The 20,510-nt window shown below is 32.7% G+C and overlaps 7 protein-coding genes across 11 annotated transcripts; 4 read left to right on the forward strand and 3 right to left on the reverse strand.

The window, feature by feature from the left end:
• Positions 1-99: 99 nt before the first annotated feature.
• LOC136342908 (metallo-beta-lactamase domain-containing protein 1) lies at positions 100-1,165 on the reverse strand. Its single transcript, XM_066289170.1, has one exon. The coding sequence runs from the start codon at positions 992-994 to the stop codon at positions 368-370; it is 627 nt and encodes a 208-aa protein (XP_066145267.1). The 5' UTR covers positions 995-1,165; the 3' UTR covers positions 100-367.
• Positions 1,166-2,333: 1,168 nt separating this feature from the next.
• Positions 2,334-7,447, forward strand: Capr (Caprin). Its single transcript, XM_066289682.1, has 7 exons — positions 2,334-2,662; positions 4,063-4,198; positions 5,027-5,225; positions 5,284-5,488; positions 5,543-5,645; positions 5,906-6,159; positions 6,376-7,447. Exons 1-7 carry the CDS (start codon positions 2,516-2,518, stop codon positions 6,802-6,804), a joined length of 1,473 nt encoding a protein of 490 aa, XP_066145779.1. The 5' UTR covers positions 2,334-2,515; the 3' UTR covers positions 6,805-7,447.
• Positions 7,448-7,600: 153 nt separating this feature from the next.
• Syx5 (syntaxin 5) lies at positions 7,601-9,878 on the reverse strand. The gene is made up of 5 exons (XM_066289686.1): positions 9,375-9,878; positions 8,936-9,080; positions 8,553-8,882; positions 8,269-8,501; positions 7,601-8,005 (listed from the first exon to the last, which is right to left on the reverse strand). The coding sequence occupies exons 1-5, from the start codon at positions 9,606-9,608 to the stop codon at positions 7,838-7,840; spliced, it is 1,110 nt and encodes a 369-aa protein (XP_066145783.1). The 5' UTR covers positions 9,609-9,878; the 3' UTR covers positions 7,601-7,837.
• A 78-nt stretch (positions 9,879-9,956) lies between these two features.
• Positions 9,957-13,301, forward strand: Slh (sec1 family domain containing Slh). Of its 3 annotated transcripts, none has more exons than XM_066289680.1 (11): positions 9,957-10,163; positions 10,214-10,390; positions 10,451-10,664; positions 10,716-10,803; positions 10,866-10,955; positions 11,139-11,426; positions 11,680-11,976; positions 12,091-12,358; positions 12,425-12,569; positions 12,778-12,978; positions 13,077-13,301. In XM_066289680.1, the coding sequence occupies exons 2-11, from the start codon at positions 10,218-10,220 to the stop codon at positions 13,182-13,184; spliced, it is 1,872 nt and encodes a 623-aa protein (XP_066145777.1). In that variant the 5' UTR covers positions 9,957-10,163; positions 10,214-10,217; the 3' UTR covers positions 13,185-13,301. The 3 variants fall into 3 exon arrangements, with proteins under 3 accessions (XP_066145777.1, XP_066145778.1, XP_066145776.1); XM_066289679.1 differs by having other exon boundaries at positions 9,958-10,163; positions 10,231-10,390; XM_066289681.1 differs by lacking the exon at positions 13,077-13,301 and having other exon boundaries at positions 10,231-10,390; positions 12,425-12,598; positions 12,778-12,979.
• On the reverse strand, positions 10,451-17,082 carry LOC136343154 (zinc finger protein 883-like). The gene is made up of 10 exons (XM_066289678.1): positions 16,818-17,082; positions 16,249-16,588; positions 15,843-16,189; positions 15,512-15,753; positions 15,293-15,460; positions 15,099-15,229; positions 14,564-14,728; positions 14,343-14,507; positions 14,142-14,287; positions 10,451-14,088 (listed from the first exon to the last, which is right to left on the reverse strand). The coding sequence occupies exons 1-10, from the start codon at positions 16,950-16,952 to the stop codon at positions 13,966-13,968; spliced, it is 1,962 nt and encodes a 653-aa protein (XP_066145775.1). The 5' UTR covers positions 16,953-17,082; the 3' UTR covers positions 10,451-13,965.
• On the forward strand, positions 16,552-20,459 carry NitFhit (NFT-1 protein). 3 transcript variants are annotated; one of them, XM_066289684.1, is made up of 8 exons: positions 16,552-16,694; positions 18,689-18,803; positions 18,856-19,020; positions 19,077-19,268; positions 19,344-19,556; positions 19,607-19,910; positions 19,958-20,133; positions 20,197-20,459. In XM_066289684.1, exons 2-8 carry the CDS (start codon positions 18,690-18,692, stop codon positions 20,359-20,361), a joined length of 1,329 nt encoding a protein of 442 aa, XP_066145781.1. In that variant the 5' UTR covers positions 16,552-16,694; position 18,689; the 3' UTR covers positions 20,362-20,459. The 3 variants fall into 3 exon arrangements, with proteins under 3 accessions (XP_066145781.1, XP_066145782.1, XP_066145780.1); XM_066289685.1 differs by lacking the exon at positions 16,552-16,694 and adding an exon at positions 18,102-18,193; XM_066289683.1 differs by lacking the exon at positions 16,552-16,694 and having other exon boundaries at positions 18,507-18,803.
• On the forward strand, positions 17,333-18,320 carry Alg13 (Alg13 UDP-N-acetylglucosaminyltransferase subunit). The gene has a single exon (XM_066289688.1). It carries the CDS (start codon positions 17,484-17,486, stop codon positions 18,042-18,044), a length of 561 nt encoding a protein of 186 aa, XP_066145785.1. The 5' UTR covers positions 17,333-17,483; the 3' UTR covers positions 18,045-18,320.
• Positions 20,460-20,510: the final 51 nt, after the last annotated feature.

The following is a 20,510-nucleotide window of genomic DNA, read 5'->3' on the forward strand; positions in this document are numbered from 1 at the left end:
GGAGTGGAATTGCACACTACTCTCAGTTCAAAATAACTGATGATATATATCTTGTTCTTAATTCTTCAGAAGAGCTTGAAGAGACACTGAAATTTCTTTTCAGATGCTGTAGCATATTCTCATGTCTCAAGGCTCATCTGAAGACAAGATTTCCATAATCAATATGAAAAGTAGAGGGGCTTGACAGATAAGTGTTGCAGAAACAAATTGGGTTTTATGACAATCTATCTGCTGTTGTTCATTTTTTTATTTAGGAATAAAGGGTTAAAGTTCAGGTTACTTTAATTATTAAGTTAAACTTACTGAAAACCATATTCATCTTTTGCTAAGAACTTGAATCAACATTCTCATTCATAGATATTTTTTTTCATGTATCATTTTTTATTACCTTATACTTTTGAGGCACTTGAAACATTGGCCCATGGCCTGGAATAATGAAGTTAGCAATTTTTAATATTTTTGCACGGTTTGTCCTTTGCAACTGTTCATTATCACTTCCTGCCGAGATCCAAATACTGTCATCTTCTAAATCTTCAAACTTTTCAAACAAGTCTCCAGTTATTGCATAGATTAAATTGTTTATCTTAACAAGAACAGAAACATCTTGTAAGGTGTGTCCTGGTGTAGAAATCACTTTAATATTGTCTGTGATCTCATAGTTCTCTCCTTTGCCAATATCTGGACTTAAGGAGTAGTGGTCGCGTTGGGAGACACTGAATCCAACAATATGAATTGCGTTTTGAAAGAGATGGTTACTGCCAATATGATCGGAATGACCATGAGTACAAATTACATAATTTATATCATTTGGAGTAATTTCATGCTTGTGTAATGCCTCTATAATTTTAGAGCCATCCCAAGCAGTCATTGTATCGATAATACAATTTGGAGGACCTTTTATTAACGTACAGGTGCAGTTGGCGTTCATAGTATTTTCTTGTATTTCTGAATATCCAGAGAAAAGAACGATTATCTGTAGATCACTTTTGTTCATGTTGTCTTTTATTGAAATTTAAGAAATTGCTTAAATTTGTATTTTGTTTCCGTTTATGTCCGGAATTTTCTTGTCATATCTTTTAACAATTTATGAGTTAGTTCAGGTTAGTTAAATAATAAATATATAATATTTCATTAAAGGTTAGTTAAATAATGAATAAAATATGTTTTAGGGGAAAAAAGTGTGAGTGTATGCGTTCGGAAAACCCCTAGTGTATTTAAGTTGATTCTGTTTTCCTGAATTTTTTATATTCTGTTGCACTTACTGCATCAGAACATTTTCTATCGTAAATACGACAATCTAATGTGTATTCTGTTGCAGTGTATTCGAATTTAGTATAGTATTGTAATGAATTTGACGCCCTAAGTTAGTTCAGGTCATCTTTGTAAAGAATAATAACAGTTCACGTATTATCGCTTGTTTTGTTGTAATAAATTTTAATTTAACATATACTTTAACTGCTACAACTTATATGAAATTACAAATTAAAGCCTCATACCATAAGATATGACACATCCTAAAATCAATAAGCCGCTATGAGAATTGTGGCTTGTTTAAAAATACCACATTTGACGTCAACAATGCAATAACGAAGAGAAAAACTAGTTGAATGTTATGAATTAGTCAAGAGAATTATAAATTTAATTTGGAAATAAAACAGTTATTGTTTATTACTAGAGCATCTTAATCAAATATCTGAAGCAATGGAAACAGAATCAACCGATTTTCGTTTAATACGATTATGTCAGAAACGGGAATTAGGTTTCATTTTTCGGAATCAGCTCAGTAGTGTGTTTAAATTTTCAATGTCAAGATATATACAGAATGTCTCAGTAACTCTGCTACAAAGCGATATCTTTTCGTGAAATCTAAAAATGCAAAAATATACAGGGTGTTCCATTCGAAATAAGAAAGTTGACATTGACTTCTGGTATAATCCGAAGTAGTAAAAACAGTAAAGTTCTGTCACATAGAGCGTTTCATCAAATTAAACGATTTATCCCCCAAACATTATAGAGTCTCCCTAACCATAACGGAGATATCACCTTGTAACAGAGTTGCCGATTCACCCTGTATATGTACGTTTATTTGGACTTGCTTTAATAAAAATAAAACATCAAAGTAACTGAGTAACCAGAAAGAGTGATGTACCTGTTGAATATGTTCATCGTTAACAGGCTTCAGAACTGCTCAGTACCCGTCTTACATAGCCAGGTGCGCCAAGGTACTGTTTCTGTCAAAATTTCACTTTTCGAACTATCATTAACGACTTCGACAGTCGACGATACCGAACGCGACCGAATCGACTATCTGCTATTTCCGCTACCGCTATTCGCCTGTCACTTTGTCATTTGTCGGCTTTTCCCAATGGAGTGTGGACTTTTCAAGTTAACATCGAATTTTTAGCAAATTATTTTGTGACTAGAAAGCGACGGAAACGCTTAAAATTGTTGTAAAATAATAGTTTTATTCGACGACTGTTGGCAACGTACAAAAATATCCCTAAAAGAAGTAAGAATGCCTTCTGCGGCCAACGTCAAGGTTGACAAGCAAATATCCCCGGCTGAAAACGCATTGGTGGACAATGGAAACTCTGCTACTACACCTCTTCGGCAAGCCATTACCATTATCGAACATAAGATTCGGAATTTAGAGAAACGTAAGGTAAGTATAAATGTTACAACAACTGTAAAATCCTGGTAAATGCAGAGCTCAAGGTCCTTGTACCTGTGGCCTCTTTCACATTATTTATATATATTTGGAAGTTTATACATTCTGTTTCAGCAGTTTTTGCAACACAGTGTGATCAAATTTTCCTTTCCTCTTTTTTACATCGGCATTTTGCCTATCACCCTATCTTCATGTTATTGTCAAAAACCCTAAATAAAATGGGACCTTTCATATGATTTTTATGAAATATAAGATTTTTTGATATCTTCACCCTTAAGTGTGTAATTTTTGGTGTTTAGTAGAAGTAGCTATGTTGAATATAAAATAGTGAAATTAGAAAATTTATAAGTCAATCATCTGGTGTTTTTACCATGACAGAGAAGACTTGATGGTATTTCATAGAGAATGCTGTAAAGGAATAATTTCATTCAGTGATCATCCAAGTACAAAAATAATTGAAATGAAAAAAAAATTATAGTTTATAAGCCATTTTACATTTATAAATTGCTTGCATTAGGAACAAATATGCCAAGCTTTCAATCATTAAATTTATCTACCAGCATTCTAGAAAATAGGGTAAAGATTTGTATAGCTATAGGTCTACAAATGCTTTGTGTTCAAAATATAGAGTGGCAAAATAAAAAATTTGGTCTATGCATATCATTCCTCATTCACACCAAAACACATTTTGCCATAAAAAGTGCAAAGCATTCATGCTAATTCTTTATATTGTGTTCCTATCTGTGTATTCATAATAAAGTAGGACGTTTTCTCTAATTCATTTGTAAATAGTAGAAAAGTGATGACAGTTTGAGAAAATATGCAACAGGCAAAAAAGTTTTTAAACTGAACAAAGAATTCAGCTTTTTATAACAAAAACATTAGTGATGCGTCACATAAAAGTTCACTACATTTTTTTTAGAAGACTGCTCAACAATGGTATTTTAGAAGAGTACAATAATAATTGTTGCTTATAGAAGTGAAATTTTTAAAATTATTATTTCTAATGAAATTTAAGAATAACATAGAGCGTATAATACAAATAAATCATTTACTCAAACTTTGAACAATACTGCTTCAGGGGATAATGTATCAAGGAACTCAATAATTGTCCATAGTATTACTTTTATCTTTGAGTAATGTGCATTGAAGATTTATACTCATTTAATTTTTTCAAATTTCAAATTTTAACTTCAAGTAGATATGTAGGTAAAACATGTTATTCTAATTAACTTGGAATTTGCTGTGTTAAAAATAACCATTTCAGGTTTGTCAAATAAATTTTTTTGAGAATTTTATAATAGTATAATTTTACAGTAGCAAAACATTACAGGAAAATCTACACTTCTAGGAAGACAAATATACACACATTTCAATTTACCACTTTTTTTCAGTCAAAATTAGAGTCCTACCGTGACTTGCAGAATTCGGGCAAAGAATTGAATACTGACCAAAAGACTGCCTTGGCCAAAATTAATGAAGTTATTATGACTTTGGATTTTGCAAGGGATTTATATAAACAGTTCCTAGGTAAGTAAAGATTTAAGTTTTAACTGCTGCCATTACCATTGAATGTGTATTGAATGGTTTAAAAAAAGAACTAAGATTCAGTTGGATTGGGTTTAACATTCTTAACAATAGCCTGAACTAACCTTTACACTTTTGTATTCAACTTTTTATTGCAAATCTAATGCTAAAAGGCATTTCTGCTTTATTGGAATTGCTGGTATAACACTCTAATCAAAGAGTGTTATACCAACAACTCTAAGAATGTGTATACACTTGCTTTATTCTGTTACATGGTGCGTAATTTAGCATAAACAACTAATGTTATTTTTGGTTTATACTTAGGTTTATGTTGGCATTTTTTAAGTTTACATGAACTTATTTTTTCGCTATCGCAGGTTTTCTTTATCAGCCAAAACATTTTTTTAGCTTTGTGGCGGCTTATAACTATTGTGGTGATAGCCATTAATTTTTAAAGGTTTTTCTTTGAATTATCATTCATCTTATTGTTTGTTTCTGCATCCATCTATCTTATCAATACTATTTGTGGTTTCACATATCTTATACAGACATAGTATAGGAAAAATTGTTTTAAGCATAAAAATCAGAAAAATACTGTTATTTGGTGTTTTTATTAATATTATTCTTTTGTTTGGGAATATCAATGGCAAACATATACTGCATTGCAGCAACGAAGTGGCTCCTTAAGTTAGATTGAACTATAAGAATATCAAATTTAATATTGTAATAACGCCTAATTAAGATAAATATATTGTAGGTGGGAGGCACTGCCTTTTCAGACAAGCTGTCACTGTTTCAAAATAAGCTACAGATTAATATATTTGTTCTTAGGGATTGCTTCAAGTTCAGAAAAAGATGCAAAGAAGCAGGCCAAGAGGGAGAGCTCTTTAAAAAATCAAGCTGAATTGGCTAGATTAAGGGAAATTTTGTTGGTTCAAGACGCATTACATCAGATGGGAATTGACAATGTGAGAGACGACTTTCTGAATGGAAAAAATGGTGCTGCTCAATTGACTGAAACTGATCTTAAGTATGCTGTGGGCACAGCTAATAAAGCTGCTTATATATAAAAATTTACTCTGCATCAGGTTATTAGATGACCTTTATCCTGCTGTGACCCCTAAACACGAATCTGGAAATCCTACTGCATTTACAAACGAAGTACAAGCGGCCGCCGAGCATCTGCTGGCCGTAGTGGACGGAAAACAAAAGGACGTGTTTGGCGGATCTTATAGTCAAATTAAGGAAATCTTAGGAAAAATACATGAAAGTGGATACTTTGATCAGGCTCAAGTACTTTCTGTTTCATTTAGATTTAAATTTGAGCCCTAATATTTGGAATTTTAGGAAACATTGGAAGAAAATGTGGAAGTTGCTATTGAATCTGAAGTTCTTATAGATCAGCCAGATCCAGCCATCATTGAAGTGGCTAATGAAGTTGCAGTTGTAGGTAAGTATTGTCCATGACAATATTTACATTAAAAAAAATTATACAGTGTCTCAGCGTCATTGATACAAATGATTATAGTGAATGAGTAATGAAATCCTTCCTTTCATTTTAATGTCCAGAGGACTTAATAGAAAGTGTAATATAAATCAATTTGTTAATTATAGATAAAAATAGTTTAGATTAAAATATTTTGTCATCCTTTTATTATTTTTAAGGTGAGTGTTATTGATCCAAACTTGACATTCATGTTTTCATTCTAGCTTCTGTCGAGGCATTAACAATCGAAGCATCACACCTTCCTCCCGTACATGCGACGCCCAGTATACCACCACCAGTGGTACAACCGGTACCGCCACCTGTCGTGGCCCCAGTGCAGGCACCCTTGGTGCTTGATGCAACGGTTCCTCATCAGCTACCACTTCAGGAGATGTTCTATCAGCCACCTCCTCCACAACAGCAACCTCCCAAGCCTATTACCGAAATGTTAGGAAGCGGAAGTTTCTTTTTTTTGCAGGTAAATCACAAATATTGTTTTCATTCATTAAATGTTAACCCCTCTATGACAGTCCCGCCTTAACGAGTAACAAGTACTTATTACCTCAATAAGTTTATTTTTGTCAAAAACAATCTATGTGCCCATTAAGTTGTTCTGTACAATCCACCCTGCGGAAATTTATTGCTTACATTTGATAAACAAAGCAAACTGCAAAAAAAAACTGTTTTTTTGCAGGATTCCGAGATTGACACTCCAGAGCAAATCCCCACGCAGACTTTTACTAATCAAACATTTGTAGTCCAACCCCCTCCTCCAATACCCATGCCCCATGCTCTTCATTTTCAAGCTCCTCAGCAAATTTCTCCTGGTAATCTGCCGCCTACGGTGAATCACCAAGTGCCGCCCGGCGCTGCTCCGGCTCTTCAGCAACCAGTATCGATTCCTTCGAATAAAGGTGACGTCCCCCTGAATAAGCCACCCACGGAGGACTTGGACAAGCATTCCTTGAATCGAGCGCCGCAAAATAGAAATCCCCCAGCTCAGAACAACCATCAACCGCCTGCATTTTACAATAATGGTTACAGCAATAGATCTAACAGACCACCGCATCACCAGTCGAGGAACAATGGAGTTCAAGGTAGAGCACAGAGCAACAGGCATTAACAGTTTAGAAGTGCTTATGAGTACTTGATTTTGGCTGTTCCTGGGTTATTTTTTTATTTTTTATGGTTTCCGCTGAAAAAACTAGGTTATTGGCCTAGATTTTTCATCAACACAAACCAAATTTATATCCAATAATGTAAATTCTCAAAAACCATCCTAAACCAAATTTCAGTGTTGACCGCTTGTGAATATAGTTTTTGAGATTACAATTTAAAAGTTTAAATTTGCAGGGCAACAGTTCAATATTTCCTGAAAATCACATCAGCTGATGTTCGAAAGTCCAGTTGTAGACCTTCATCTTAATCATGAACTGAAATTTAAGTTGCAAATTTGGCGAATTGACCGGCGATTTCACTGTGTACGAATTCAGAATTTTTGATTTTAATGAGGGGGATTGGGTTAGATTTTAAAAGTGGAGGCATACAACTGGGCTTATTCCAAGGTTACCAAGGATATTCACATTATTTTGGAGAGTTTAAGCTTCATCATACAGTAGTTCTACAAAATGTATCATACAATCTTTTGTAAGTTTAAATAGATTTTTTTACCTTTCAGTATACTTATCTTTAAAGGGAAATTATTCTTTTCTCAATTTAATGTTTATGTAATTTTTTTCAGTTAATAAAATATGAGTATGATATGACTTGATTTCTTCTAGACTTCTATCTAATTGAACATTTTAATCATTTCTTACATGTTTCTTGCAAAGTCTTTTATTTGAATAGGATTATAACAAGATCATTGCGAATTTTATGAGGAGATTGTCTTTATAGTATCTATGTAGTGACCATCCAGGTTTATGTACAATGTACAACTGTTTTTATTGAACAATTTGTTATACCATAACTGAAACCTTAATAACTAATTAATTGGTTTTTCATATAGTGTTCTACATAACATTATCAAGTTAAAAGAATTCTGCTTATCACAGTGAATTTTGAGTGAATTTTTTTTTGTTTCAAATGCATTCTAGGTACTATTTGTACCTTGTAAATTAAGCTAAATAATTCGTCCAGTGACTGATAAAACAGTTTTAAGCCAAGAATACAACGAAAAATATAAAAAAGAATATTAACACTCCGAAGACTTTGATCATGAGCCACCTATTTGATGACACAGATTTAAAGTATTTCACAATTTGGGCATGAGCTGCTTCAATATTTAATTCGGCATCTTGGACATTCGTGTCGATTCTTTCGACCTGAAATAATTGGTTATTTAATGTAACATTATTTAGAGGAATGCATAATTGCAATTTTGCACAAAATAGCCTGAATTTGAGTAGGAAGGACTGTGCAAAATCCCAGTAATCATGACCGATCTTTGTTAACTAAATTATAAACTAAATATGAATAGCTCTAATGAACGCCCCACGTTTACGATTTAACGCCTACTGTGAGGTTTTTTTTAGTGATTACCTGCTACTATTTCCATGTAAATATTTTGCAAAAGTAATTAACTTGCCATTTCTTCCTGTTCCTTCACCATGTGCGCCAATTGCTGAAAAATTCCACCCAACTCCACAATTGTAGATTCAATGTTTTGCATAGTCTCTGCTCTGCTTTGCAAATAATTGTCAGATTCATCGTACATCAAAGCAGCTTGCATTTGACTTTGTGATTGATGGCTAGGTATTAATGGTTCATTTTCTAAATTAATATTAACCTGATGGTCTTGCTCTTGGAATAACAAACTTGCTAGAAATAAAATTCACCATTTCTTTCATTAACTTAAAAAAATGCACTTACATTGCCCAACTGTTGCACTGCTAGGTGGCGGCAAGCCCCCCTGGCTAAACTGATCTCTCCTGGTCTTTTGCTGCCTTAAATTTTCTGTTCGAACTTCTAAAATTTGTTTAAAATCTGTGGACATTGATGCAAGTTTTGATTGCAGTGTTAGAACTATGTTGCTTGAGTGAGACTGCAAGTGCTTCCCATTAGTCGAATTCTTCTGTCTCTTTGACAAATTTTGAAGTTGTGCTATTTGCTGATTTAAACTATTCAAGTCACTCTTAATTATATAAGTTAATTCTTGAATTTCAGAAGTCCTATCATCAAAAAGTGATTTACGTTTGGCCACTAAAACAATTATGAAAATTAGTTACGTCAATATATTCTTTTTGTGAACTTACATAAAGTGAGTTTTTCCAATTTTGCATATGTGCTAGCAATGTTTTTGCCAACATTTTTAGAAATCAACATAAACTCTGAATGACTTTGAATAACTTTAGACTTTCTTGGGTCTCTAACTGCAACAGCCCTGGCAATGTTTCTGCCCTGTAAACAAAATATGTGTCACCTTTCAATTAAACTACTAAGTCTTTTATAGGCATAATGGAAATATTCGGCTTATATTAGATACATTCTGTTTACATACATCCTTAGACTTCTGTATAAAACATGGAACTTCAAACAGTCTTGTAAGATATTTTTAGGATGGACCTATCTGCATAATTTTCTCCAAATTCACATATTTAGCATGAAAATTTAATTTCGAATACTAGATATAAATTTTCATTATGCATTTCAAAGTTTCAGCAGTTATGTTTTAAAAGCTGTGCTAGTACCTACCTGCAATGTTTGAATAGTATTAACAAACTCACTGGTACGATCTCTTGCAGTCATAACGGAATCTACTTCGTTCAATTCGTCAATATGGTCTTCTAAAAGGTAGTCCTCTGTAACATTATTTGGGTAGGAACTATTGATTTTGTTAAACTTTTCTGCTTGTCCCCAAGAGCCTTCTTGGCCTAGGACTACAGGATTATCACTCTCAGAACCTGTACGACGTCTTCTGGGAAGCATTGCATTCTTAATTGACTTTCACACACAGGACCAAGTCTCTTTTTCAAGTCAACATAGACGTGGGGCTGAACCAAGAGTCATCCAAATTAACAATGTACGATGATAAATATTAGTTGAACACTGTATTAAATTTTACGATTTTTTATGCATTAAATGCAATAAATCCTGTTTAAAAAACAACAATATGTAATTTTCATTCTTTTCCTTTAATTAATAAGATAATCTCATTTGGGACTTGTCAAGACACATAAGTTAACCGACAAGACACGTCATAACGTCAAGCTCGTGACTAGCTTATCATGTCACAGTCCTACGTCAGTTAATATCCCAGAAACTGTCATTGTTATTGTCAATTAGTTCAACATAACCTCACAATAATGGGCAACGTCACAACATAGATCAAATTTGGAAAACTTGAAAAGCTGTTGTCTTATCTAGTTTTCCTCTATATTTCGTTAAAAATTGAGCAATGACAATACTTTGACTCAAAACAAAATAGGAACATTTTTAATTAAAATTCTGCAAAAATGTCATCCCTAAGGCAACGTCAAAAAGGTAGGAACTTTCCTTACACACTCCTACCCACATATTATAAAGTTCTTAAGTTCTATGTATATTATAGAGGCAATAAGGCAAATGTTAAACCTAAACCAAACATTAACAAAACACGGGGCATCAGAACCTTCTTGGAAGATTTTGGTTTATGACCGTACAGGGCAAGACATTATTTCACCACTAATTTCAGTCAAGGAGTTACGAGAGCAGGGAGTCACTCTTTTTGTGTAATAAATACTTTAACTTGCAAGAAGTAACAAGTAGGTACTTAGAGTTTATTCTTCCAGTCAATTGCATTCAGATCGAGACCCGATCCCTGAAGTTCCAGCTGTGTATTTTTGCTCCCCAACAGAGGAGAATTTAGGGCGAATTAAGCAAGATTTCCAACGAGGTATTTATGATATATACCATTTGAATTTCATTTCACCAATATCTAGGCAAAAACTTGAAGATTTAGCTTCTGCTGCCATAGAGGCAAATTGTGTTGCAAATATACATAAGGTGAGTAGTCTTGGTAGTGTTCATTTAGAGGTTTAAGTAAGAATTTTCTAGATTTATGATCAATACGTGAATTTCCTGTCTTTGGAAGATGATATGTTTGTTTTAAAGCATCAAAATAGTGATGTCTTATCTTATTATGGTAATAATACTAATTGTTATTCTAGTGGAAATAATACAATATATAATATCCTAATTTTCCAGCTATAAATAAAGGAGATATTAAAGACACTGAAATGGAAGATATTATGAATAATATTGTAGATAGCCTGTTTTCAGTGTTTGTAACTGCAGGTGAGACCTATTGGATTTATTCAGTAGAGGTTACAATTGAGTAACTGCTTAAAATTTACAACAAAAATGGTGTTAACTCTCAATCAAAAGTGTTTGAAATTTAGAGTGAAAATTTCAACTATTGACTCTGTCAAATATCTATTAGTCTAATGTAAAAAAAGCAGTATCAATATTATGTTCTAGGAACTGTACCAATCATCAGGAGTCCGAAAGGAAATGCTGCTGAAATGGTGGCCAAAAAATTGGACAAGAAACTGAGAGAAAATCTGTTTGATGCCAGAAATAATCTATTCTCTGCAGATACACAATCAGGAAATTTTAACTTCCATCGACCTGTGCTTATTATTTTGGATAGGAATGTTGATATGGCTACCCCACTGCATCACACATGGACTTATCAAGCTTTAGCCCATGACGTGTTAAATTTGTCACTTAATAGAGTGGTGATTGAGGATAGCACACCCAAAGGAGGTAAGAATTAATTTAGTTATAAACGCAAATGAAGACATGCTAAAATTAACTCTGCTAATTAACTTTACAAAAATATTACAATAAGCTAACCTGAACATTTGATTCATAAACTAGATCAACTTTGCATGAAAATGTAGGTAGCATCTTTAGTGTATATTACAATTTCGAATAAAAATTATTGTACATATATAACACTTGAAAAACTCGTTGGTTAAATATTGTAAATTTTAATTGCCTTTTTTTGTATTTGCAGGTACTCGAGCCAAACATAAAACCTGCGAATTGGACTCGAAAGACAAATTCTGGTCCAGTCACAAAGGATCTCCGTTTCCTAACGTGGCCGAAGCAATCCAAGAGGAACTGGAACAGTATCGATCTTCAGAAGAAGAGGTAAAAAAGCTGAAGTCTTCAATGGGTATTGATAATGACAGCGAAGTGGCCGTTGCAATGGTTACAGACAATACTGCGAAAATTACGTCAGCTGTACAATCATTACCACAACTTTTGGAGAAAAAGAGGTTGATTGACATGCATACTTCATTAGCCACTGGTAATTAGCGTCACAGATTTTTTCACTGTACAAGATTTCTTGAAGAAGAAACCTAATGCACCAAACAAATCGTTACTAATCAAGTTTAAATATATTTTACTTAATTTATTGTAGCAATATTAAATAGCATTAAAGCCAGGAAATTGGATACTTTCTTCGAGTTGGAAGAAAAAATAATGAGTAAAACGCAGCAGTTAGAGAAATCCATTCTGGAAATTATCGCTGATCCTGAGGCTGGAAGCATTGACGATAAACTAAGACTTTTTATCATTTATTACATTTGCACAAATCACTTATCTGATTCAGATTTAAAGAAGTTTGAAGCGGCTTTAGCCGAGGTTGGGTGCGACTTAAACCCTCTGGCTTATATCAAAAGATGGAAGTAAGATTTACATAATCAAAAATTACGTTTTTCATTAAGGTTTAATGTCTGTGAATATTTTTGCAGGAGTTTTACTCGAATGGCCAGCGGAGGAACGGTAAATCAATATGAAGGTGCAGGAACTAGAACCGTTAGCATGTTTTCCAAGCTGGTGTCACAGGGGTCAAATTTTGTGATGGAGGGTGTGAAAAATTTAGTCGTTAAGAGACATGTAAGGACCTAAATTACTTGAATGTTATGGTATGATTTTATGCATCATTATACCGATTTAATAAACTAGAACTAAATAACTTCAATGATATGCTCTGTATGTATTAGAAATGACATGATTCTTTGATTTTTGTATTAAAAGTCGAGAGCATATTCATCAACCACCAAAACACTAATTACAATTAATTTTTTTTCTTTGTATCTCATAGAACTTGCCTGTAACCAAAATAGTCGACCATCTGATGGAGTTTAAAAGCAGTCAAGAAACGGACGAGTACCACTATTTAGATCCGAAGCAGCTGAAGTTAACGGAAATTCCTAAAAACAGATCACCCTTTCAGGACGCTGTGGTTTTTATTGTTGGTGGAGGAAACTACATTGAATACCAAAATTTAGTAGATTATGCAAAGGTAAGTTTGAAAATTTAATTTGTATTTAAATACTATCTTCTGTAGTGTTTCAATTTGTTTGTAATTCCTACGATAAAATTATTAATATTACTTTGTAGGCCAAAACCACATCTGGAAACATGAAGAGAATTACGTATGGTGCGTCCACTTTAAACAATGCCCATCAGTTCCTTCAACAGTTAGCATTGTTAGGTCAGGAATTATAATTAATATTTGTATTGTATTTATATATGTTATTGCAATTTTTTACTACACTATGGCGCTACTGGAAAAATGTTGGTAAATATGGTTACTTATTTTAATAAAGAATACATACCTTCAAATTCCAAAGCTCTTAAAAACTCCCAAAACCAACGAAAACGCAACATTATAATGGAATAAATTAACTGATAGTACTATTACATAATCTGATTAAGTGGAAGCGATTAGAGATAAGGTTCCGCAAGCCTTAATATGACAAATTAGCAAGAACTCTAGAAGAAAACTAATAAAATAATAAATTTTGTATCAAAGCTAATCAGTTTTATATCAAATCCTAAACAAAAAAAAGTTATGGAACGCTCTGTGTATTATGATGCGTAGCGGTATCCGCCTGAAATGTTTTAATTTCCTTGAATTTTCAATAGTAGTAAGTCAAATTTTTTATAGAAATGTCTAACACAGGTGAAAAAATAGTACCATGCAGTGAGTGAGATATTCTCTCGTGCTGGGCATACGTATCAAATAATTCAATTTTAAAATTATATTGACGATACAATTTTCTGAGTAATGAGCACGTTTGCAGTTTGTATTATTCAATAAGGAAAAAAATCGTTCTTAAAAAATGCACGTATTTAACATGGTGAAGAGTTTTCAAGGCAATAAAATCTAATACATAGACATTAAAATACATACATACTAATAAAAATGTATGCTAAAAAATGTCTAAATCAATAATAATTTATAACAAGAAAAAAAGATTCATCGTTATCAAAAACACTATACACATTATAAATCTGTATATTTTTTGTGTTTTTTACTGTGTGCTGTCAGATCTGATGAAGTAATGAATGTTTTATTACACACAGTACAGCTAAAAGGTCTCTCTCCAGTGTGAATTCTTTTGTGGACCTAAAATTTAGCAAATATAACATTACTGCTAATTTCCCTCACAAATACATTACTTTTAAGCTCGAGGATTGACTGAAGGTTTTTCCGCAAGTATCACAAAAATAGGGCTTCTCTCCTGTATGTGTTCGAAGGTGCTTTTTCAGAAACTGCTGCCTCGTGAAGCTTTTGTTGCATAACTTACACGTAAACAATTTTTCTCCTGAAGTAATTAATTTTTATTAACTCACACGTATCTATCCAATCAATGTAATTACCAGTATGAACTCTTGTGTGCTCCTGTAAATAGGCATTAGTAGAAAATTGTTTACTACACACATTACACGTGAACTTCAATCCATTGTGTTTCGCCATGTGCGACTCCAATTCGGAGGCATAGTTACACAGTTTATCACATACGGCACATTTATAAGGCTGTTGTCCTGAAATAGTCATAACTGTAATAATTCATACCAATAAAAATGATATAATATAGTACCTGTATGTTCTCTTTTATGAACAGTTAATTGGGAAGAATGGTTAAATTCTGCAGGGCACTGTTTACAAACAAATTTCTCTCCGGTGTGTTTCTTCATGTGGACGTTTAAATGAGATGCTTGTGTGAAGGTTTTATCGCACAGTTTGCAAACATGTGGACGCTCCCCTATCGTAGAAAGATATTAAGATATTAAGGTTGGACAGTATCCCTGAGTGATTTACAGCATTGCATATAAAAGTCCTTTAAATCAACATTCTATTTTAACAAACTTCTTGTCTACGGCTCCATGTTCAAATTAAAGATTTTTGAAAATTCCCCTGTATTGAACAAAATTAATCATGAAACTATGATACTGTGAACTTTCCCTAAAATTTCAACTAGAGGATTTCCGAAATCCGAATTTAATTAAACAATTATGTGCCATAACAATCAAGGCATTTTTTTTTTCAAAATTGCAAGACATCTAGTGAATCCATGTTATGTAAACGAAAATGCTGAATATAAAAGACATTTATGAAATAATTCTACTTCATACCTGTATGAATTTTCAAATGAGAGCTCAATATATAAGGACTACTAAACTTTTTGTGGCAGTAATTGCAGGTGTATGGTTTTTCCCCAGTGTGAGTTCTCATATGAATTTTTAAGTCTGTTGCTGTTAAACACCTTAAAATAAATTAACCTAAAATTCACTTCCAATCCAAGGCAAAATATAATTATTTTCTATACCTTCGGTCACATACACTGCATTCATAAGGTTTTTCTCCTGTGTGGGATTTCATGTGCATATTTAACTCTCCTCTGATTGTAAATCTTTTAGAACAAATATTGCATTGGAAAGGTTTTTCTCCAGTATGTCTCCTTATATGTTCTTTCAGGTGTGAGGAATGATGAAATCTTGGGATTTTTTTTTAATTACAGTATTCATGTAATGTGTAATATTTTTACCTTTTCTCACAATATTTACACTCAAATGGCTTTTCTCCAGTGTGAAGTCTCATGTGAACTTTCAAGTTGGCTCTTTTTTTATAAGTATTCCCGCAAATTGAACAAGTATTAGGATTATTTAAAACACTTGATTTTTTGGTATCTGGAGTTGGTGGTCGGACTTGAATTGCAGCATTTTTAGTTGCTTTGTGAGTTATTTTAATATTTGAAATTCCTGAAGAATATGGTTTTAAAGATGCAGTCTAAAAATTTATTAACTATTTAAAACTATCCAGGTGATTAATTTAAAAGTGGAACAACCAAATAAATATTTAGCTGTTAAAATTATTACCTGTTTTTGATCATTTTGTAAATTTTCATATCCAGCTAACACCACAGATTCGGCATCTTCATTATCACTTGCATCACCTTCTTCTAAAACATTTGCTGAATTGACAAAAACAATGTTATTTTCTGCATTATCTTCTTCACTATTTTCCTTATTGTCAGCAAAATCTACATGTTCTATTTTTAAATTTTCTACATTTTCCTCTATTTCAATCTCCTGTATGTTATATTCCTGACCATTGCTTAGAATCAGTTTTGTTTTGTTACATTCATCTGGCACTATTATTTCACGAATATCTCTTACTTCAATCTCAATTGGTCCTGACTGACTATACTCAGATAAAAAGTGTTCTAAAAGTTGTTGATTTCTTTTTTTAGATTAAAGATGTCACATGTTATATATATATTACCAGAATTAGAAGCAGGTGCAACACTTCTTGATAGTGCTTCCCGATTGACTAATAACTCACTTTTTCCTACTTCTTCTGCACTGTCTAAAAAATGTTTTAGATGCAGATACTCGGGATTCTCATTATCACCTACAGTGGGTAAATCATTTATATCCTCTTCTCTGTTTGTTTCAATACATTCTAACAAGACATGTTTTGTATTAATTTTCTGAGTGACCTTAATACATTTCAATAAAGTCTCATTGGTTCTCAAGCAGGCAATACGAAAATCAAATGCTATCCTCAGTTGATCAATGCATTGCTGGCAAATGAAACTTGGCATATCTTCTTGCTCCCAAACCTTAAAATTGCAATGTGGTTTTAAATATACTTAGCTATTAATATTACAGGTTGCAAGCTGATTATAAGTAAATAACATATGGAGTTGAAGTTTGTTATTAACACAAGTATGTAACTTATGTATCAGTCATGTGTTTATTAATATTTATTGTTAAACTTATCGGTATAACTAATCTATTTGCACTGGCGCCATGCACATGCACATATTTACTTACAGCTTTATAACTTACAATGTTCGAAATGCAGGATGTTAGTTTGAAATTAAATTTAACAGAGTCTTCATCTTCAGCAATTAAAGGGACTAAATTGCAAGTGGATCTTAAACATGTTCTACAGCAGGATGACAAGTTTATTTCAGTTCCCATGAAGTTCGTGGAGTGTAAAATACTGTACGGTTCGTTATAATTTAATTTCTTCTTATTAATTGTCTATAATTACTGTTTCTCAATTGCATTTAAACAATGGCAATTTTTGTAAAAAAAATTTATACGTAAACTAACCCAACTTCTTTGTTTATAATTTTTTGTTTTGAAGTATATCACGTACAGTATCTTATTTCGGTAATGGAGTACTCCAGATATCGGTCCATCCTACTTCAGCTTATAGAACCAGATGACAAAAAATTGCAACAAAAGTAAACTCGGTCTCTGTCCTTTCCTCTTTAAAGTCATACTCTTCAACTTTAACTACTTGGTTAACACCCTCTTTTGTATTTCTTTAATTTTCTTAACTTAACCTCAATCTCAAATTATTATAAATTATTAAATTTATTTAATTACTAGTTAGTTTTAATTAATTGTTTGTGCAACTGTGCATTCTCTCTTTGCGATTTATAGTTACTAAAATTGTTAAGGCCAGTCAACAATTATATTCAAATATACCAGAAATATCTGAAAATGCAAAAATTGAGGAAGAAGCTTTTCCTGACAGTGGGTACCACCAAATTTCCAAAACTTGTGAATACAATAACTCAGGCAGATATACTTCAAGTTCTGTCTCGTTTAGGCTACAGCACTATTCAAATCCAAACAGGTCGAGATTCTCACAAACTGCAGATTGATCCTCAAATTGATGCCATAATTACCCAAATTGATTCATCCTCAGTAGTAAAGTTTACCAACTTTGATCTTGTTATCAAGTATGACCAATACTTTGAAAACTTTGAAGAGCAAATCAACAAAGCTGATTTAGTGATAAGTCATGCCGGAGCTGGCTCATGTCTTGATATTCTAAAGTTGGGTAAACCACTAATTGTGGTGGTAAATGAAGATTTAATGGATAACCATCAAATAGAACTTGCCAGTCAGCTGCAAAATGATGGATATTTGTACTTTTGTACTTGCAGCAATTTGGGTGAAACATTGTATAAAGATTTAACTCAATTACTACCTTACCCAAAGCCAGACATAAAAGTATTTGCAAATTACTTGGATCGTTGTTGTGGATTTGTGTTGTGAAGTTAAGCCTTTTCCTGGCCGCAAAAATATATATACGGGTGGTGCAACATCTTTAATTTCTTTTGATCAATCTGATTGAGATTGTTGTTTGCAAAAAACCCTGTTGATGTAAGGCTCATTGATACTTGGAAGGTTGCTTTTTTATCTATGTATGTACTATAGAATATACTATACTTAATTAAGAATACAGGAAAATACTCTTGTATGTTCTTAAAATGATATGTAGGTGTCAGATAAGAATTAAAAATGTATATAAATAAATTAATTAAAAATTCAGTAAGTACAATGGGAGTTAATCACTTAAATTCTGATGATGAAGTTTTGAATAAATAATTTAGACAAAGTGTAGAGCAAGTAATAGGCACATTGAATACGCATTTTTCCCTTGAAAGAAACCATTGAAAAGATAGTATTTAAATAAAATTATGTTATTAAGAATTTAACCTCAAATTTTTTGCCATTTCCAAATCATGTATTTAGATCAATGCATTTGTTGAGTTAATTTCTTTTCCTCTTATTATAGTCAGTTTATTAGTCTGTAGATGAATTAATTTAAATAACTTTTGATAATACTAAAATCAGATTTTTTAAATGTTAAAATCTACTTTCACACATAGTCCTTCAATACTTTATCATATCTGCAGAATGGCTACAAAATGTACAGTATCTGTAATTCAGTTTACTGCCACAAATAATAAGGAAGATAACTTTAATTCTGTAAAGAGGCTTGTTGGAAAGGCAGTAGATCAAAATGCTAAGGTATAAATCTCACAAAATTTATATCCAAAATTATGTAAAAACTGTATTCCAGATGGTATTTCTACCAGAAGCATGTGATTTTATATCTAGAGATAAGTCTGAGTTTAAAAAATTGTCAGAACCTATTTCCGGGCCTCTCATAAAGTTATATCAGGACCTTGCTAAGACTTACGGAATATGGTTGTCTATTGGAGGATTTCATGAGAAATTTGATGAAGTAGAGAAAAGTGATTTGTGAGATTATTACAGATCTAAAACCAGTAATTGTTTTAGAACACAATCTATAATTCACATATTATATTTGATAACAATGGGGATATTAGAGGAATTTATAGGAAAATTCACTTGTTTGATGTGTCAATTCCTGATAAAAATATTCACTTAAGGGAATCTGACAACAACATTGGTGGGGCGCAGATTGTACCACCATTCCAAAGCCCTGTAGGTCAGCTCGGTCTATCTATTGTATCCTTTTTTAACTTTAAATAGTATTAAATATAACACTTATCTGTATAATCCTTAAATGCTTTAAATTATCAGTGCTATGACCTCAGATTTCCAGAACAAAGCACTATTTTAAGAAAATTAGGGGCGGATGTCTTAACGTTCCCTTCTGCCTTTACAAGTGGAACTGGGAAAGTGCATTGGGAACCACTTCTTAAAGCCAGGGCTATTGAAAATCAATGTTACGTTATTGCTGCAGCACAATATGGAAAACATAATGAAAAGAGGACATCTTTTGGGCAATCTTTGGTAAAACATCACTTTGAAGGTTTTTTTTGTTAAGGAGAGAGTGGTAAAAGATTGTAGACCCTTGGGGACAAGTGGTAGCTGAATGTCCCAAATACTCAGAGGAAATTGATAGTAATGAGAGCATAGGAATAGCCACCATAGATTTGGATCTAGTGGAGAAAGTGCGGGCGGAAATGCCTGTTTTTTATCATAGGAGAAACGATATTTATAGCTTGAATTTAATAGGATGTTGTCAAGAAATTGATGATAATCATATCTACTCTTTTGGAGACAAGAATATTCCAGGAAAAACTGTTTTTTATATATCCAAGTATTGCTATGCATTCACGAATATCCGATGTGTAGTACCTGGACGTAAGTACTTATGTCAGTGTTTTTATAATTGTAATGAGTAACTTTAGATGTCCTTATCTCAACGTTGCGTGTTGCAAAACGGCTGCAAGATTTAAGCGAAGAAGAAATTTCTGACTTATTCCAAACCACCATTAAAGTAGCGAAAGTTATGGAGAGCGTCCACAATTCTCCATCATCTACTATTTGTGTTCAAGATGGAAAGTTTGCTGGACAAACTGTGCCTGTAATTCTTTTAATGTTTATGACTGGTTTGTCGAATTAATCAAGGTACTTATTGTATTTTTAGCATGTGCACGTTCATGTATTGCCACGTAAGCAAGGTGATTTTGCCAATAATGATGATATTTATTTACATTTGGCTCGGCATGATAACGAAAGGAATGTAAATGCTTTAAGAAGTCAAGAGGAGCAAATTGAAGAGGCCAGTATATTACGAACACATTTTTATTAGAATTTAATTTATCTGTGTAGAGTGTTTCAAAATTAGGTGTATATAGTAAATAGTCTGTAATATATATAAAGTATGGAATAGAAATATAATTGAAATAGCGTTAGAATTTTATTTGTCTAAAAGAAAGTTCATCACGGAGGATAGACGGC

This window comes from Euwallacea fornicatus, chromosome 13 (assembly GCF_040115645.1).
Source record: "Euwallacea fornicatus isolate EFF26 chromosome 13, ASM4011564v1, whole genome shotgun sequence".
Classification (NCBI taxonomy): domain Eukaryota; kingdom Metazoa; phylum Arthropoda; class Insecta; order Coleoptera; family Curculionidae; genus Euwallacea; species Euwallacea fornicatus.